The 15,811-nt window shown below is 37.6% G+C and overlaps 1 protein-coding gene across 2 annotated transcripts in view; it reads left to right on the top strand.

The window, feature by feature from the left end:
• zic6 (zic family member 6) overlaps nucleotides 1–13,564 on the top strand; it is a 70,825-nt gene extending 57,261 nt beyond the window's left edge. Inside the window, exons 3-5 of one of the 2 annotated variants that reach the window (XR_014802168.1) lie at nucleotides 4,691–4,801; nucleotides 6,671–6,811; nucleotides 13,451–13,564. Coding sequence is in view for 1 of the 2 variants with exons in the window: in XM_084950167.1 (XP_084806293.1) it covers nucleotides 49–674 (626 nt within the window). In the remaining variant the exon portion in view is untranslated. Of the gene's footprint in view, nucleotides 1–48; nucleotides 4,802–6,670; nucleotides 6,812–13,450 lie in introns of both variants that reach the window. The other variant, XM_084950167.1, reaches the window with a different exon arrangement.
• The last annotated feature ends 2,247 nt before the right edge of the window (nucleotides 13,565–15,811 follow it).

Below are 15,811 nucleotides of genomic sequence, written 5' to 3'. Positions count from 1 at the left end.
TGCAAACCTTTTCGTAACTCGCCGTCACTTTTCTCTTTGCACATTTAGGTGAAAAACCTTTTAAATGTGAGTTCGAGGGCTGCAACCGGAGGTTTGCGAACAGCAGCGACAGAAAGAAGCATTCACATGTGCACTCCAGTGATAAACCCTACATGTGCAAGGTCAGGGGCTGCGACAAGTGTTACACCCACCCAAGCTCCCTGCGAAAACATATGAAACTCCACTGCAACAAGACCCAAGTCGCCAAAGACGGCGACGCGCGTCCTGGTGGTGGGGGTCACATTGCGGAGGGCAGGTCAAGCCGAGTCTCGGATGGAACCCAGATCAGCCCCCCTCATCCACCCACCTCATCTCAAGATGTCCCCTTGTCCCCAGAGAGTCGAGACGAGCCGACCCCGAGGTCACGTTTCCATCACACATTTGACAGCAGTTTGGACTACTCAACACACAGGTCACAGCCCCTCTTGGACCCTTTGTTGTTACAGAGAGGCAGCTACAGGCCTCAGTCCTCCCAGTACCCCTGCAGCCAGACAGGTCACGCTTTTGCCCAGAGCTCAAGGACTTTCTCCCCTGCTTCTTCCTTTCAGAAAAGTATTGTTAATGGATGGTACACATGCCACAGCGGCGTGGACTCTTTCCCACCAAAGCAATGCAATAACATCCCGTCTCTGTGAGGTGTTGTTGGGACACACACAGGCGGCTTAGAATGTTGGGCCTATTTTTTCATGTGGTAGCTCAAACCTACAGCTGTTGTTCTCTGTACTTTCGTAAATGTTGTATTACATATTTTGCGTGACGTCCTCAGTTATCCTATTGAGTATTCAATGGAAATGTGGCAAGCTTTATTTGTTGTCGTGAGGTCTGTTCGGTTGGGTTTGGTTTAAAGCCCATACATCTCCCAAAAGTGGATTAAAGGAACCGTTATGTGTATTTCTAGTTTCCGTTGTGTTGCATAAGTATTGAAGATATCTATCTTTAAGTGGGGAAAAAATGACTAAGGATTTAATGGAAACCTGCGTGTTGATTAGTCTATTCTGAACTTTGAATCTTTTAAGTAAAGGGAAGTGTCTTGCTGAATGTAGCCCTGACTGTAGGGGTCTTTCTTGAATGTAAACTAGTCTAATGTATGTCTGGATGAATAGAAATATTATTCATGACTTATGTACGTCGCAAGATAAAATAAATATCTAATTTTTTTTCGCCCCCCTCAAGTTAAATGTTGAGGTTTAACAACCCTGCGTGACGGGCCTGGAGCATGAGTTGTAATTAAAATACCGCAAGGCTCACTAGTTTTTTTCCTGCCCTTGATTATGTTTCACTTTTTGCCCCATTTTTAATTTTTTTTTTATTACACACTGTGTATTATATGTATATTTCACATTTCTGTGCAGAGTAAGAGTGTGAGTATAAACCAGTGGTCGTGTTACTATTCAAACGTTTAATTAGCATACAGTTCAACTGTACATAAGCTCACTGTATAATTAATTATCCTATATTTTGTGTCTATATTCTCTTTGATCAGGAGTGTGTGGTTAAACCCAATCAATGGATGATGCCAAACCTTGTTCTTCCCCTTAAAACACATCCAGTGCTATTCGCCATATTTGCAAGTTTGCATTTTTGTGCAAGCCAGACCTACCGATGAGTCTGCATAATCTATATGTGCATACATGCAGAGTCTATATTCTAGAGTAGATGTGGAAGTGATTTGATTGAGGTAAAATCAAAGGTAACTGTAACGTGGTAAGATAAAATCTTCTCAATACAAAAAGGAAATTGCAGTCTACTCAACGAATTTAATTTTCTTAACTGCGCAATAATTTTTTGTTGTTGTTTTTTTTTTTTGGAGAGGCGGGAGATGTGTTTTTGTTGCGGGGTTTCGCGCGTGTTTTCATTTAGTGATATCAAATCTGATTTTTCTTCATGTTTAAATCAGTTTATAAATTTTATCTCCTTATATTATTTCTGTGTCTTATTTAGACGCACATATACACCATGGAGCGTTTTATTTTGAAGGTGAACAAGCTGTAAAGAAAAAAAAGAAAAGACCCAAATTATAAGTTAAACATACTTTAAAGATATTTACATTCTAAGAATTTTAATTGAGTCTGAATTTTTTAAGACTTTGAGACTGTTTTGCTAGACATATGTGCTGTTCTGTTTGATTTGGGTATTGGTATAAGTTAGAAAGTTTTTTTTGTTTGTTTGGTTTTTGTGGGGGAAAAAAAGCTCAAAATGATTCACTTGATTGCTCTTTATGGATGCACATATTATTAATAGTTAAATGTTTTACTTCGCCTATAGCACATTTTGAGAGACACATATGATCACATTTATTTGTTTTTTGTTCCTTCAAATACAACCCTTCAATTAAAACTCTCTTTAAAATAAGAAACGTGGTATTGGGATTTCAGTTTGAAGCCTGTATTTGTCTGTACAGAGCTTTTACTCCGTTTTGCTACTAATCCTGGTGCAGACAATAGCTCATTTTTAGTGAACTATTGTTGCTATCCAGTCTATTCTGAAATCACACTTCCTGTTTCCTGTCCAAGAAGCAACACCCCTCTCTAACAATACCAAAAGAAAAAGTAACTGGAAATTAAGTGATCAGGTTCAGGTATGTTCTGTAGCTAAAGACTATGTACACAAGTATGTATGGTATAGCAAATAAGTATACTGTATGTCCTTGTCCTGCTCAGGAAAGTATAGTGCTTGGTCATTGTGAAGGTGGCAATAATCACAAATAAAGTAAAAGAAAAAGAAATCCCACTGTACTACTATTAGAAAATGTTATTCATTGCACCTGTATGGATGTCAGCATATTCTACCATTAAACACGTTAATGACTAGTGCCATCTAACTTCATATACCAGTTTGTGTAATCAGGTCTCATGTGCACCAATTTTATGTTTCCTTGGAATATTTTATTATGTTGATCTGACAGGCTTTGATATATATATTGTTCTTTATTGCAGTGAAATAATTTTACTTATAGGTGAGTTTGCACTGATCATAGAATATATGGGAAAAATAGGCTGAAACTACATCTGATTATGGACCCCTTACACATGTTACTTTATACACATTCTGTGACGTTACATAAGAGTTTGCAGTTTTAGTTACATTTGCTTTTATTTTTATGTTATTTGTAAAACAATTTCAAGTTTACTTCTACGCTTATAAAAGTGTGGAAAAAAGTCCAAAAAACATCTTCTTTAATCTTCTCATCTTTTTTGACTAAAACACACATTCTTCATGTATTTCCACAATGTAATTGTTATCGAGATGGTGATACTTGCAATCTGCGATGCACTTGTTTATGCATTCTGGTTCTAGTGTTCGTTGCTCATGATGCTCATGGGAATAGATCTTTTGGGAGAGTCAGATATTTTTGATGATGCACTTTACAAATCCCCCTTGAATCTGACCGCAGCTAATTTTTGTTTTTAAGTTTTCAGTGTGAGACTTTGTGAGAAGCTTCAACATGTTTCATTTCTATTTCAATAAGAGAAAAAACAGTTTTAACCTGTGTTAATGATTTCATTGTTGACTTGAGCGAATTGGTGCCGCTGCATCAGTACTGTTTAGGTTGATAACAATAACATTCATAGGGTTGAAGTTCTTTGTGGTAAGTACTGTGATATGGCCTAACATGAAGATTTCAAGTGGCTGATATTGTAAAATATTTAAGTGTTTCCTTTTTGAGCAAATTTAAGCCAACCTAGTGTGCTTTGATCAGTATGCTTTAATGATGAGATGACTGAAATTATGAGGCCACTTTGTCCTGAAATGCAACAATATCAATACCTTTCATCAAATGCTTTATGTACTACAGTTATCTTTAAAAAAATCTTGAGATATTCTGTAACTCATTCTTCTTCTACTGAACCCCAAACTGTCGCATTCTGCCCTTTTCTGCTCTGTTTCTAAAAATAATAAATCTCTCCACAGAAAGCATAATAGAGGTGATCAAAAATAATTTTGAGCTCAAAGAAGCTTCTGTGTTTGTATAAGCAAAATAGTTCTTCTGTAGTGTTAGGAGTCAAAAGGTAACAAGCTAAACACTGATATTCTCAGCCTCCAGCATGTAACCCTTTCTTCATATATTCTGACCATGCCATGGTTGTTTTTTTTTCCATAAACACTGAACCTTGCCACACCCTTCCCCCAAGTAATCACAACTGATTAGACCTCCACTTCTCAGTTTGCCACTTGTCTGCCGCCATCTTTACTTTTGTACTCTCTGCCTAGCAACAAGCATAGGCGCCATCTTGGACAAGGTATACAGGGTATATATCATTTTAATGTAAATAAATCTATTTCACCCTGGGATCTGGTAAATTACTATCTTGCCCCCCTGGGCTGCTGTTGTGCCATACTTAGGTTGAGCGCCAACTGTGTAACAGGGGGTGTTCTTTGGTTTTATGCATTATCATAACCACATATGGCATCTAGCACAACTTACACTGTGTAGCTGGCGTACTTTTCTGGGTGCAGCTTAGGGACTGAGCTTGGTCTGAAGAAGCAGGAGAATCTGTGTCAATGTTCATTCTGACTGACCAAATGTGTTTTTAATTGGATCTCCCCCCCCCCCCTTCCTAGGTCAAGCCAGTGGTTCTTTTGCTTCCCTTCTTGGTTTCTTTTCATCCACCCCTCTGTGACCCTTCCCATTTTTTATTTTTTTCCCCAGATCCTCTTGTTCCTCTGCCTCATCTATATCTATCCCTGCAGCTCCTGCCCATCTTCACCTTCCATGACTTCTTCGTGATGGCACCCTAATCTCTGCCAGAGTGGTCTGATGGTAAGTAGGTATCCTCTGCTAGATTCCCCCCCTGACATGCATGGAACTTGACTCACATATCTGCTTTTTCTTTACACTGCCACTCCATGGAAAATTGCAACACCACATGGAAAACTGAATGCAGCTGCACTGACTGCTGCTTTATTTTCTTTTGCTTGCCCTTTCCAGCTAAAGAATGGTTGCCACAGAGGGGTGATGTCAACACTGTATAATAAGGACAGTTAAAAAAAAATGAACAAATTTTAACTCTGAAGTAAATTACTGGACAATATACTGTACAACTATTAAAAAAGACAGAATAGAAGAGGGAAATTTATGGGTCACTTGTTTCTATCTGAGAACATTTGTAAGGCAATCAGTTTCATGTCTAAGCATGTGCAGGTTGACAATTAATAAGCTCATAAAACACTCAGAAACTGTGCTCTTATGGTCGATATTGCAATCATCGCACTTACATGCACATGTTTTGTGTGGTTACGAGCCATGAAATGGTGAATAGCAATGCTGAATCCCAGTGCTATGCTCTTATGATTTAACCAAACTGATCCTTTAGTTTTCCCTCTCATCTTCATCTGCACTGTAGTTTTCTGATTTCAGTGGTGCCAACCCCCTGTGTAGTCCAGCTTGTACCAGGTCTTATTAAACTAGGCTCGTGTCACTCTTCCCTATGGCTGCTGTACTGTCAGCTTAATCCCAAGTCCCTGAAATACTCAGCTTTCTGACTGTTGTTAGAGAATTTACGAATAATTAGTGTCACTAAATAGAGCATCACTTAATAGCCAATATATAGCAGTATAGAGAGAAAGGTCCCGTCTATCCTTATATTTGCTGCATATTTGTCTTTTGATGCATTGCAATTTACCCCTGTGGTTGGTTCTTAAAAGATGCCCCTTTTTCCTTTTTCATTTATTATCTATGCCTTACATAACTGAAATTTTGACAGTTTTTGATGAGCCAGTTTTTGATATTTCATGGTCTCTGGGTAAGCTGGTAAGCTCAGGAGGTAATCATATGACTGACAATGATCATTTCACATGGAGAATAAACAACAACCTAAAAGCAAAAGTTTTCTTTTCAGATGTGGCCTGCAGAACTTGTTGTGGCCTGTTGCAATGCAAAAGGAAAATAAATAATATTTTAGAAGTCCACATCTCTCAAAATTCATGCTTTCAAGGTTTTTATTTTTTTTTAATTTTTTTTTTATTTTGGGGGGAGTTAGAGTAGGTTGTGTGGGGTGAGCCGACCTTTGAAGATCTTTCAACTCCTGCAAGCTCCAGGCCTATGAGATGCACTGCCATCCTTTTAAGGGAATGACCATAACTTTGGTCCCCTTGCTTCTAATCCCTCCTCCAGACCCTTGTCATCACAGATCAACCAGTCTGAGCCTTAATGTCCTCCACTTGCTGGCAAGGGCAGCTGGTAGCTTTCATGTATGCGAAGAGTCACATCAATATGCTTCAATCTGCACTTGGACCAGAAATTGATGCCTTTATCTTCATCTGTCTTTCTGAACAGTATATGATCTTTGACATACATCTTAGAGCTTCTGCATAATGATTCACGTTTTACAGAATGCATTTGAAGCATTATTAGAAAATCGCTTTGATTTGGACTCCTAAAGAGCACATTGCCTTAGATTTTACAAAAACAATGCAAAGAGATCCTAAATGGCTGTTGTCTTTGCTGTCTCTCAAAACTGTCACCTTTCATTTGAAACAGTTCAGTTCTGTTGCGAGATACAGACTTTTTGTACGATTTCTCAAATCTCTGCTGTTTGAGGTTGAACTTAAAAAAGAAATTACATTGATCACGGTCCAGGGTGTTTCAAAGTGGTGAGTAATCGTCAGTGTTTAATTTTATCTGTTGCAGTATGCATTGCAAGGCAGCTGCATGATCAAGCCTGTGAACTCTACATCTGAAGGAAGGATTCTGTTTCTGATCATATCCCTATTGAAGTCCATCCATTTGCCGAACATGGAGGTGTTGACGCACTCGCGCTTGCACTCACTGGTATGTGGTGGTTACATTTCTATGTACTGGATGTGACTGTGTGCCGATATTTAGTGTTTGTAGCAGTAGTGGGAGCACATTTTAGAACACTGTAAGGGAGGATGCATGGCAATCTCGCTGTTAACCTTCAGCCTTACGAGTTCACCCCAGGGCCTAAATCTACAATGATGGATGTAAGGTGACGGGGAATAGGGGGGTCTTCACACAACCTAGGAATTTCCCCTGATGTTTTTTAATTACATTTAGACCAAGATTTGCACTGCGATGATATTTTATATTAAGGGTGTATCATTAATGGAGGGGACAAATGTGATTTGTTGACCCTAAAGTGGATAGCACAGACAAAAACAGAGTAATGGCATTGAGGCAACAGGAAGGAATGCAAGGTAACCGGTTGATGATATATTTATTTACACTCATCAACAATATAATGTCCCCAGGGGACCAATGTTTCATTTATGTCCCTTTGAAATTAAAGCCCTAACGATGGAAATTATTAGCCACTTGCTAAAGAGAGCACAGGGGCATGCGAGAGAGTAATTAGTGACCAGTGAAGCTTTGAGGAGATGAAGTAATGTATTTAAAGGCAAAAATAATCATCAGTAAGGAAGCCTGGCCTTCTATTAGGTGCAGTCTATGATATGGTAATTTGAAATGCATCGAGTGAGGATTCATGCGTACAGCATCACATTAAATGTCAAAAACAGCTGCATTAATTTTTGTCTTACCATCAGTGGCATACCACCTTCACTGCTGACTCAGACCTGTGACGTGTTCACCTTTTCATGGATGACTTTCAAAAAGAACAAGGAAGAACCGATGGTATTTATTTCCGTCAGCGGGGAATAATCCTAGTTTTAAGATATCTGAAAGAGAAGAGGGATCAAAACTCCATCTCTTATGTAACAGGAGAGTGTGTCACATTGTTTTTTTTAGGTCCTGTATTAAAGTAGGATATGGCAGAGGTAATTAGCAATTTTCCTCAGCTCAACTCCAGTACCTTATGTTATCTGTTTGGTTGCTGTTGTGAATGCCATAGCATTCCTTTCAGTTATGTAAGTGACGGAATTATGCAATCTCTATAAGTATGTTTCAGAAAAAATAATCTGCAACAAAAAGGAAAATATACTTATGGAAATGCTATGCCTACAGTATAACAAATACAAAATCCCCACCGTTTTGACATGCATCAGGTCAGTAATACCCAAACAAAAGCTGAGCGTGCAACAGAAGAGAGAAGAGAGGGAGTTTGTTTACTGTAGAAACAATGATATTTGTTTTTAAAAGTGTACACTTCTTGACTTTCAAGACCAAAGAAACAGCTACAAATGAATCAGTAAAGCTATGTGTGTAATATATTTGACTCGTAATATCACTTCCCGTTTGAAAGCATCATTAACTTTGCTATATGCATTAATTTCATTCAAAATATCCCACAAAAGGGACCATGAGTAATTCCAAGGAACCAATGGAAGAGAGAGAAAAAAAGATACAGCCATCACTCATATCACGCAGCTGCAGTATAAGTACCCTTTTTCTGCCTGTGTTTTAAAATGGTGTAAATGTCCTTGTATTCATCAACACATTACGGTAATGTGCCAAACAGGTACAGTGTAAACAGCTTAGAAGTCAGCATGCGCTGTTGATAATATAAATTGAAACATGTGAACAAGAGATCATTGCAAAATGGCTGACTTAACTGCCTATACATATTTTTTTTTACTGATCTCTAATATAAAACAGCTTTTACTGTTGTTGCATGTAAATCCATACAATATCATAACAATATCAATTTATGTTTTTTCCATTTTAGCTTAATTTGGGGATCCCAAGTAAGAAGATATTTTCTTTTTTTTTTACTGTCTGCTAAGAAAGACAGATTGTGAGACTGGAAGGTGGTGTGTGTGTGTCTGCATATGTAAGTATGTGTGTGTGCATGTGTGCATTATGTGTGTGTTAAACGGGACCTAGGCCACAGCAGCGTGGAGGACTGAAGTCCCCGTGTATTCTAGCTCAGAGATCACAGAACTTATGAAAGACTGCTCTTTGATCATTTCCATTTCTAAAATAATTTGCTTTGAACATTTCAAGTCACTTGTGCTTTTATTTATGGAGCCTGTAGACAATCAAGGAGTTGAAAATAATTAGGCTCACGCGCACATGAGTGCGGACACGTATTCCCTTTCAATCAGTTAAAACCAGCTCTGTTAATTAAAGTTCTAAGCTGTGACTCTGCCCAAATAATTTTCTTGTAAGCTACTGCATTCCTCAGATCTGTTGTCAGTAGTGCATATTTTCTTTTGGTTGTTCCTTTCTATGTTTTTTTCTTACAGAAATCCCACTGACCCATATAGTTGATCTCATTCTTGAAGCATATAATATAGATTCCAAGTTAAGAGAATAGGGGCTCTATTATTAGTCCCATTTGAGGTGCGCAGCCTCCATCTAGGTACTGCTGTGTATTTCTGAATTCCCTGAGTGAAGGCATTACCATCTCATTTGGGTGAGGGTGAGATTACCTCATGAAACCGAGCTGTTTTATCACAGAATATCTAGGGGAGCTGAGCTGTAGCTGCTGACTGTTTATTCAGGCAGCTGAAGGAAGAGACATTCCAGACACATTTCACAAATATCACACATGACAACTTGTGATGCCACCTTACTGATGTTTCCCATGAAAGGTCTCTCACTAACAACAACATCCTATTGATCTTCAGCACCATTTTAACAACCTCCTCTCACCTTCTCACACATACACACCTGAGTGGGTATGGATTGAAAATGTTAGCGGTTAGCGGCTAACTTTGCCAACACATCCTTTGGTAGGTCTGTCAATTAAGCCCAGTCATTGTAGGAGTGGCCCAAGAGCAGTCCTGGGCAGAGAGAGAGTGATGATAATCAAAGGTGTAAATAACGGCTCATTTCGTGGAGCAGAATTAATATGCAGCACTTACATTTTTGTCCTTATTAAAAGGATGAGAACTCAAAACAAGAAATAAACTTCTTGGATTAAAATTTTGTGTTTAATTGGATAGATGAAAGGAGCAATTAGTTGCAGTTGAGTTAAGTTCTTTTTTTTCCAAGTCAGCTCATCTTAATTCATTTAAAACAAAAAGGGGAAATAGTAATAATGCATTCATTCACTTCTTTCATATTTATTTCACATTTTTATGCCACTGCAATTCATTCAACAGTTCGGGTATCAAATATCTTTAATTTTTCTATTATGTTTGAGATCATAGTTCAAACGAACTATATTCTCTTACTATGTTTTCCTTTTTTTCTATTAACACCTGTCTGGCCTTGTCAACAAAACAATAGCTAACATATTTGCCACAAACTTTATAACAGTTTTTACTGAGTTGCTTTAAATTTTAGTTATATTTCATAAACTGCATGCATTTCCGTTTTTTTTTTTACATGAAGGTAATTTTTCTTGTTGTTACTGTGGTCCATATAATCATACTGCAGAAGCTGGACCTACAGGTAGGATTACTTTTTTACATTTTAGTTTTTACCAACCCAGATTCCAGGTCATTAGGTACATCTGAGGAAAATTTGACCATAAGTTTGACCATTTGACTGCGTTCAAAATTATAACAGTATAGTAATATTTTTGCAAATATTTCAGCAGGTATGAGAACATTTTTAATTAACATATATTGCATTCAGTGATTAGTTCTCTCATGAGAGCCAGTAGGAGGAGTTTAAGTTACAAGCAAATTCACTGCACTCTGCCACTCACAGTTTATTTCATATTTATGCTTGTGACGGCTAAATAGAGGGATGTCAAGAATCAGAATTGGAACTGTAACTGTATTTATTGTCATGGTAAGAACATACAGTGAAATTAATGTTGCTCATAAAACACAAGACGTTAACTAAAACATATTGCAACAGAACGTGGAATTAATAATAATGTAACAATTGTTAACACCGTAACTTCACGGTCAACTTGGATGCTCTGATTTATGGTGCTACTGTTGCTTTATACTGAGGGTTTTTTCAAAATTTTTATCTACTGAAATGTGATGAGCAAAATACACTTTTCAGTGTAATGCAGTACAGCTCAAATGCACATAAGACTACAGCCTGCTAAGCTGCTGTTAATACTCATGCCGTTTAAAAGAAATTAAAATAACATTAGCATCAAAACACTGAATTATATCCTTGCTGCCAGTAGATTTAAATTCAAGGCCATTGTATTAGATTACAATATAGTTAGGTAGTTAATAGTATAGTATTTTATTCCAGTGTAAACAATAAACTCCTAAATAAGTAGGCCAACATTGTTTGAGTTTATTTTGCTTCTCTGAAATATTACAAAAAAAAGCCCCAGACTACAGGTTAATGAGAAGTTCTAATTTCCCAAAGATCATAGGAGAGATAAACGCCCACCTTTTTAGTTCCTCTCTGGTTATTTCTTCTTTGCTGGCTCTACATTTGTAGGCATGAGATGCTCTTTTTGTAGATATACAATTTCAACCGAGTGATGCTGGTGCTGTTGTAACGTTAAAGGATATGTTTCTTGTTGTGGAAAATGGGTGAGATGACTGGTAGTGTCGTTCCGTTATTGCACCGACCTTACTCATCAATCAGAAATCAAAGCTTTGACAGTTGCCAACATTAAAGGGCTGCTTCTGGCACGTCTTGTGCCAAGAGGCTTCTTTATGCTGAGCATATTAATATACTGTAGGTCATGAGCAGGCTCATCTGTTGATCATGTATGAGAAGATGGATACTCTCGAGCCACACCAGGCACAGATCCAGCCAATATTCTTGCTGGAATATAAACTCATCCACTACAAGTGCACTAGCTGGCTACTGAAATGACTGAAGTATTATGACACAGTTTATTAATCAACCAGGAATTTAAAGTAGAGCTCCTGAAAAGTAAAAAGGAAACCTGAGTTTAACTGAAAGATCCATCGCTGCAAAAAAATAAATACAATTCCTTCATCCTGGTGTCACATCTGTTTGTAGAAAAGAAAGTGATTCAACAGTACAAGCTGTTCTTATTGTTAGTTGCATGTTGCGTACAGGCCATAAGCTCATATTGTTATTACAGGCTACTTTTGGGTTTTGATTTCAGACATTAAAAAATAATAATTAAAATGTAAACGCTTAGAGTTTCAGACCTTGTCGTAAATAACCTTTCATTTTTAGTCCATGTATCCACATTGAGGTATTTATGTTTTTTCCTCCACGTGGTTTGGAATTTTGACTTGGGCAAGCTATCTGTTTATCTGCACACGCAACAGAACTTGAACCGACTCTTTTTAGCATTAAAATAGTGTCTTAAAATCTCAAGGAAGTCAGAGTTAGCAGCAAAGCTAACAGCTGTAACTCTTTGATTTGCCACTTCAGCCACACATTTATGATCATTAAGGCAAATGTAACTTGTGCCCACTTATTACCTGTAATTAATTCTTGCTGACTCTCAAGTAACTACTCATCATTTTTAATTTTAGTCCAGTGTGGAGTAAGTTTAGACATTAGATGTAAAAATGTTGAATTCTTAGATTTTAGCAGATAATTTGGCCTGTTTTGAGATTTAAAGTGTGTATTATTAGAATTTATATTGACACATTATTACTTCTAAAATGAGCCTGTCTGTCTAGGCAAACAGAAAAAGCAAAGCCCATTCATCCTTCTGAAACCGCGTGCACAACTTCTACCGCTGACTGCTGCTTCACAAAATCACCAGCGACAAGTGCTGTTTTGCAAGGGGCGGTGTCTCTCAAAATTGAGATGGATGGTTTACAAAAAATATGTGAAACATAACATGCATGTTTCATGATGTCAGTGACAAGACATGGCACCATGTCTCCTGCAATGTAGTTTGTGCCTTTACCAGAGTATCTTAATTCCTGTGCAGAGACTGTGATTTAGTCTTTTTTGTGTGTACCGGGACATGTTTATGGGCTAATAGGCCTTTGTTAGTAGTACTCTATTTATTTAATACAATTGTAGTGTGAACAGAAGGAATAATAAACAGGCTGACTAAACATACGATTCTTCTTTTGGGCTGAGAAAACCCTGTGTAAGGACACAAAAGGGGGACGTTTCCACAGCGGAAAGTAAATTCTTTTGAAGTGGAACTAATCATCTGAGGGATGGTTTTCGTTGTCCTAACAACGCAGCTGAATTGGAATGAGCCTTCTTTTTTGTGGAAGATATGTTTTCTTTTTTTCATTCAGAACTGATGATGATAGCAGTTTCACGCCCTGTCCACCCACATTGTCCGTCTAAACTTCTTTGCAGATAAGTCTTTACTCGGAGACGCCGAACACACGGCGGGTGACTCTTGGACTGTGACGTCAGCCTCACTCTTGTGTCTCCCAGTCTTTCTCTTTTTTAAATACCATTAGAATGAAAGGGGAATCTCACAGCAAATCCTTGTCAATAACAATTCTTTCATAGTGCGAATGGATCAAGACTTAAAAAAATACCCCATATCATAATATATCGTCTTTTATATTATGATATGGATAATATTATGCATTCCTCTTTAGGTTAAGGTTATTTAAGTCAGGTTTTATCAAAATAAACATTTATATTTTATAGAAATTTAAAAATATGAAGGTAAAAAAAATTAACTAAAGTTACATTTCCTTATTTTTTTTTCTTGTTTTGCAGTATTGAAGGCTCTTTTCAAGATGAGAAAAAATACTTCACGCATCTTGTTGAAGTTTTGTGTGTGAACATCTTGAATGCTGTCATAAAAGCTTCAATTAAAGATCTTTACTCAGACGTTTTGTCTTTATTTACATTTCTGTAGTGACAACAAAGTCTGAAACAGTGGATTGCACATGAAATAATAGTTGAAATAAAGATTTTGATTATTTATTGTTGTTGTTTATTTTATGAACTAAACTTGGCTTAAAGTAAAATAAAAAAACATTTCCTATGATGAGCAGAGAAACTTAAATCATCGACCTGGTAACATTTGCATGCTTTGAAAGTCAGTCAAATGATACAGGTCTTAATTAAATCTGTACAGAGAAAATTAAATGTCTCTTTACAAAGGCTTTGATAGACAATTATGATAAATACTGTGAACTGTTATTCCTATAATTGTCCATACTACTCATTCTATTAGGTAGTAAAAGGTTGGATTAAAGTGGACTGTTCTTTCTAAAGATAGCACATGTCCTTTACAAACTAAGTAAGCAATTATTGACTGGAAAGATGAGATCTGGAAATGATTCACTGTGAAATAATCTTTTGTCTAAAGCTGGAAGGGTGTAGCTGTATGTTTCAACTTGTGTCCAGTGTCTCCTCATTTGCAATCCAGGAACTGAAAAGGGTAACTTTGGCCTTGTGACCTCAGCCTGAGAACTGTAAATCTTTCTTCCTCACACAAGCTGTATTTCTTTGCCTCTCCTGAGTTGTAAACTACTGGCCTTTCTGCTAGTCCTATAGCCATCCAGCCGTTTTATTGTCTCAGTAGGGATAGTGAGTTCAGGCAGTAGTCATCGACCAAAACAGAGGTGAACTGTTTGGGGAAGCCTCTCGGTGCTGTGCTAACTTATCAGTCAGACCTGTCGAGTTTGAGGGGAACGAAGCAAATGCAGACTTGTAGATTTTAGTATATATTAGGCAAAGCAATAAACAAAAGCTCCCGTTATGTTTGTTGCATATTAAAAAATAGTGAATTTTATGTGAAATGTGCACGATTAAAGATTTTGACTGAATTAAAACATCAATTATCTGTAAAATGTGAATGGACCACAAATTAAGATTTAACAGTCATCAGATGTCTTTGCTGGGCTCCAAAACTTATGAGTCTTATTTTTAACATTTAGACTTTTTCAAACCCTCCCTACTGTGTTTTTTTTTTTCATGTTGATTATATGCAAACTTTTGATGGTGATTTAAATCTACATTATTTAAAACTTTCCCCGTGGATGATTTATTGATTGCAATGTTGCACTTTACAAAGAGGAACATCCAAAGAACAACTGGAGCCCGATTTAAGTCACAGTATGTTGTAAAATTGTTAAAAATGTAATAAATCAAACTGCTTTTCATTACTCCAAAAAAGCAGCCTGTTGGCAGTAAAGCCATGAATGTAGCCACAGATTTGGCAAACAAATTAAACCCAGTGTGAGTATGTGTTGATAACTGCAGTGAAGTATTTGTATTAGTGAGAAGCAGGTGGCAGCCAAATGAGCAAAGTTGTTCTCAGTCAAAAACTATTTCAAGCTCAGCACAGATTTGTACTGAGAAATCATAAATCTACATGATGTTCAGTTAATGCCAGCTAGTCACACACCAATTAATGCGAATTTAGGTGGCTTTTACAAGATTTGGCAGCGATGTGATGTCACTCAGGGGTGGATCCCCGGTTGCAGTGACAAGAGAAGACAACTCTTTCTTCCATAGGAACACAGAAACAGCAGGATGAGTCATGATTCTTTTTTGTAAGCGGTGAAACAAATTTTCAGAAGATGAATCATTTTTGTCTCCACACTGTTTGTCTGCTGTATGCTGCATATTCTCTGCTAAAGCCTCACCAGCACACACTAGTACTGACTGGAGCAGGTTAAGGCAGGACACAGTAGATAAGCACGTGACACACTTGAATGTAGGCCATTTTTAGTTCTTGTTGGGTAGAAGAGAAATTCAGCTCTTTAGAGGATACAAACTTAGAATCCTCAAGGAGCCTCATTTCTTCTCCTTCCAGCTCGAAATTGGCTCTTTTTAATGCAACTGAAAGCTCGCTGTTTTACAGGCACGAATAAAGAAGCGGATGTCCTAGAAATTCAAATGTTGTTTGCGATGGCCGTGTCCAGGAATACATTTTCTTGTCAGAGTGATTGATCAGTTATATTATAGTATCTTCGCATCCTCCAACTGTCCATTGGCTTGCTGGTATTTTTGTCATTTTTACATGCCATGCGGTAACTGGTTGCCATTGTCATCACGGCAGACTGGGAGCCGGGGAGAGGACGCCAGTGCTGTGCCAGTTGGCGCAAGTAGTGAAAACACAAGGCA

The sequence above is a fragment of the Perissodus microlepis genome, chromosome 2 (assembly GCF_051167445.1).
Source record: "Perissodus microlepis isolate ML-2025 ecotype Zambia chromosome 2, ASM5116744v1, whole genome shotgun sequence".
NCBI classification, from domain to species: Eukaryota; Metazoa; Chordata; class Actinopteri; order Cichliformes; family Cichlidae; genus Perissodus; species Perissodus microlepis.
This window is presented reverse-complemented; position numbering and strand designations above follow the sequence as displayed.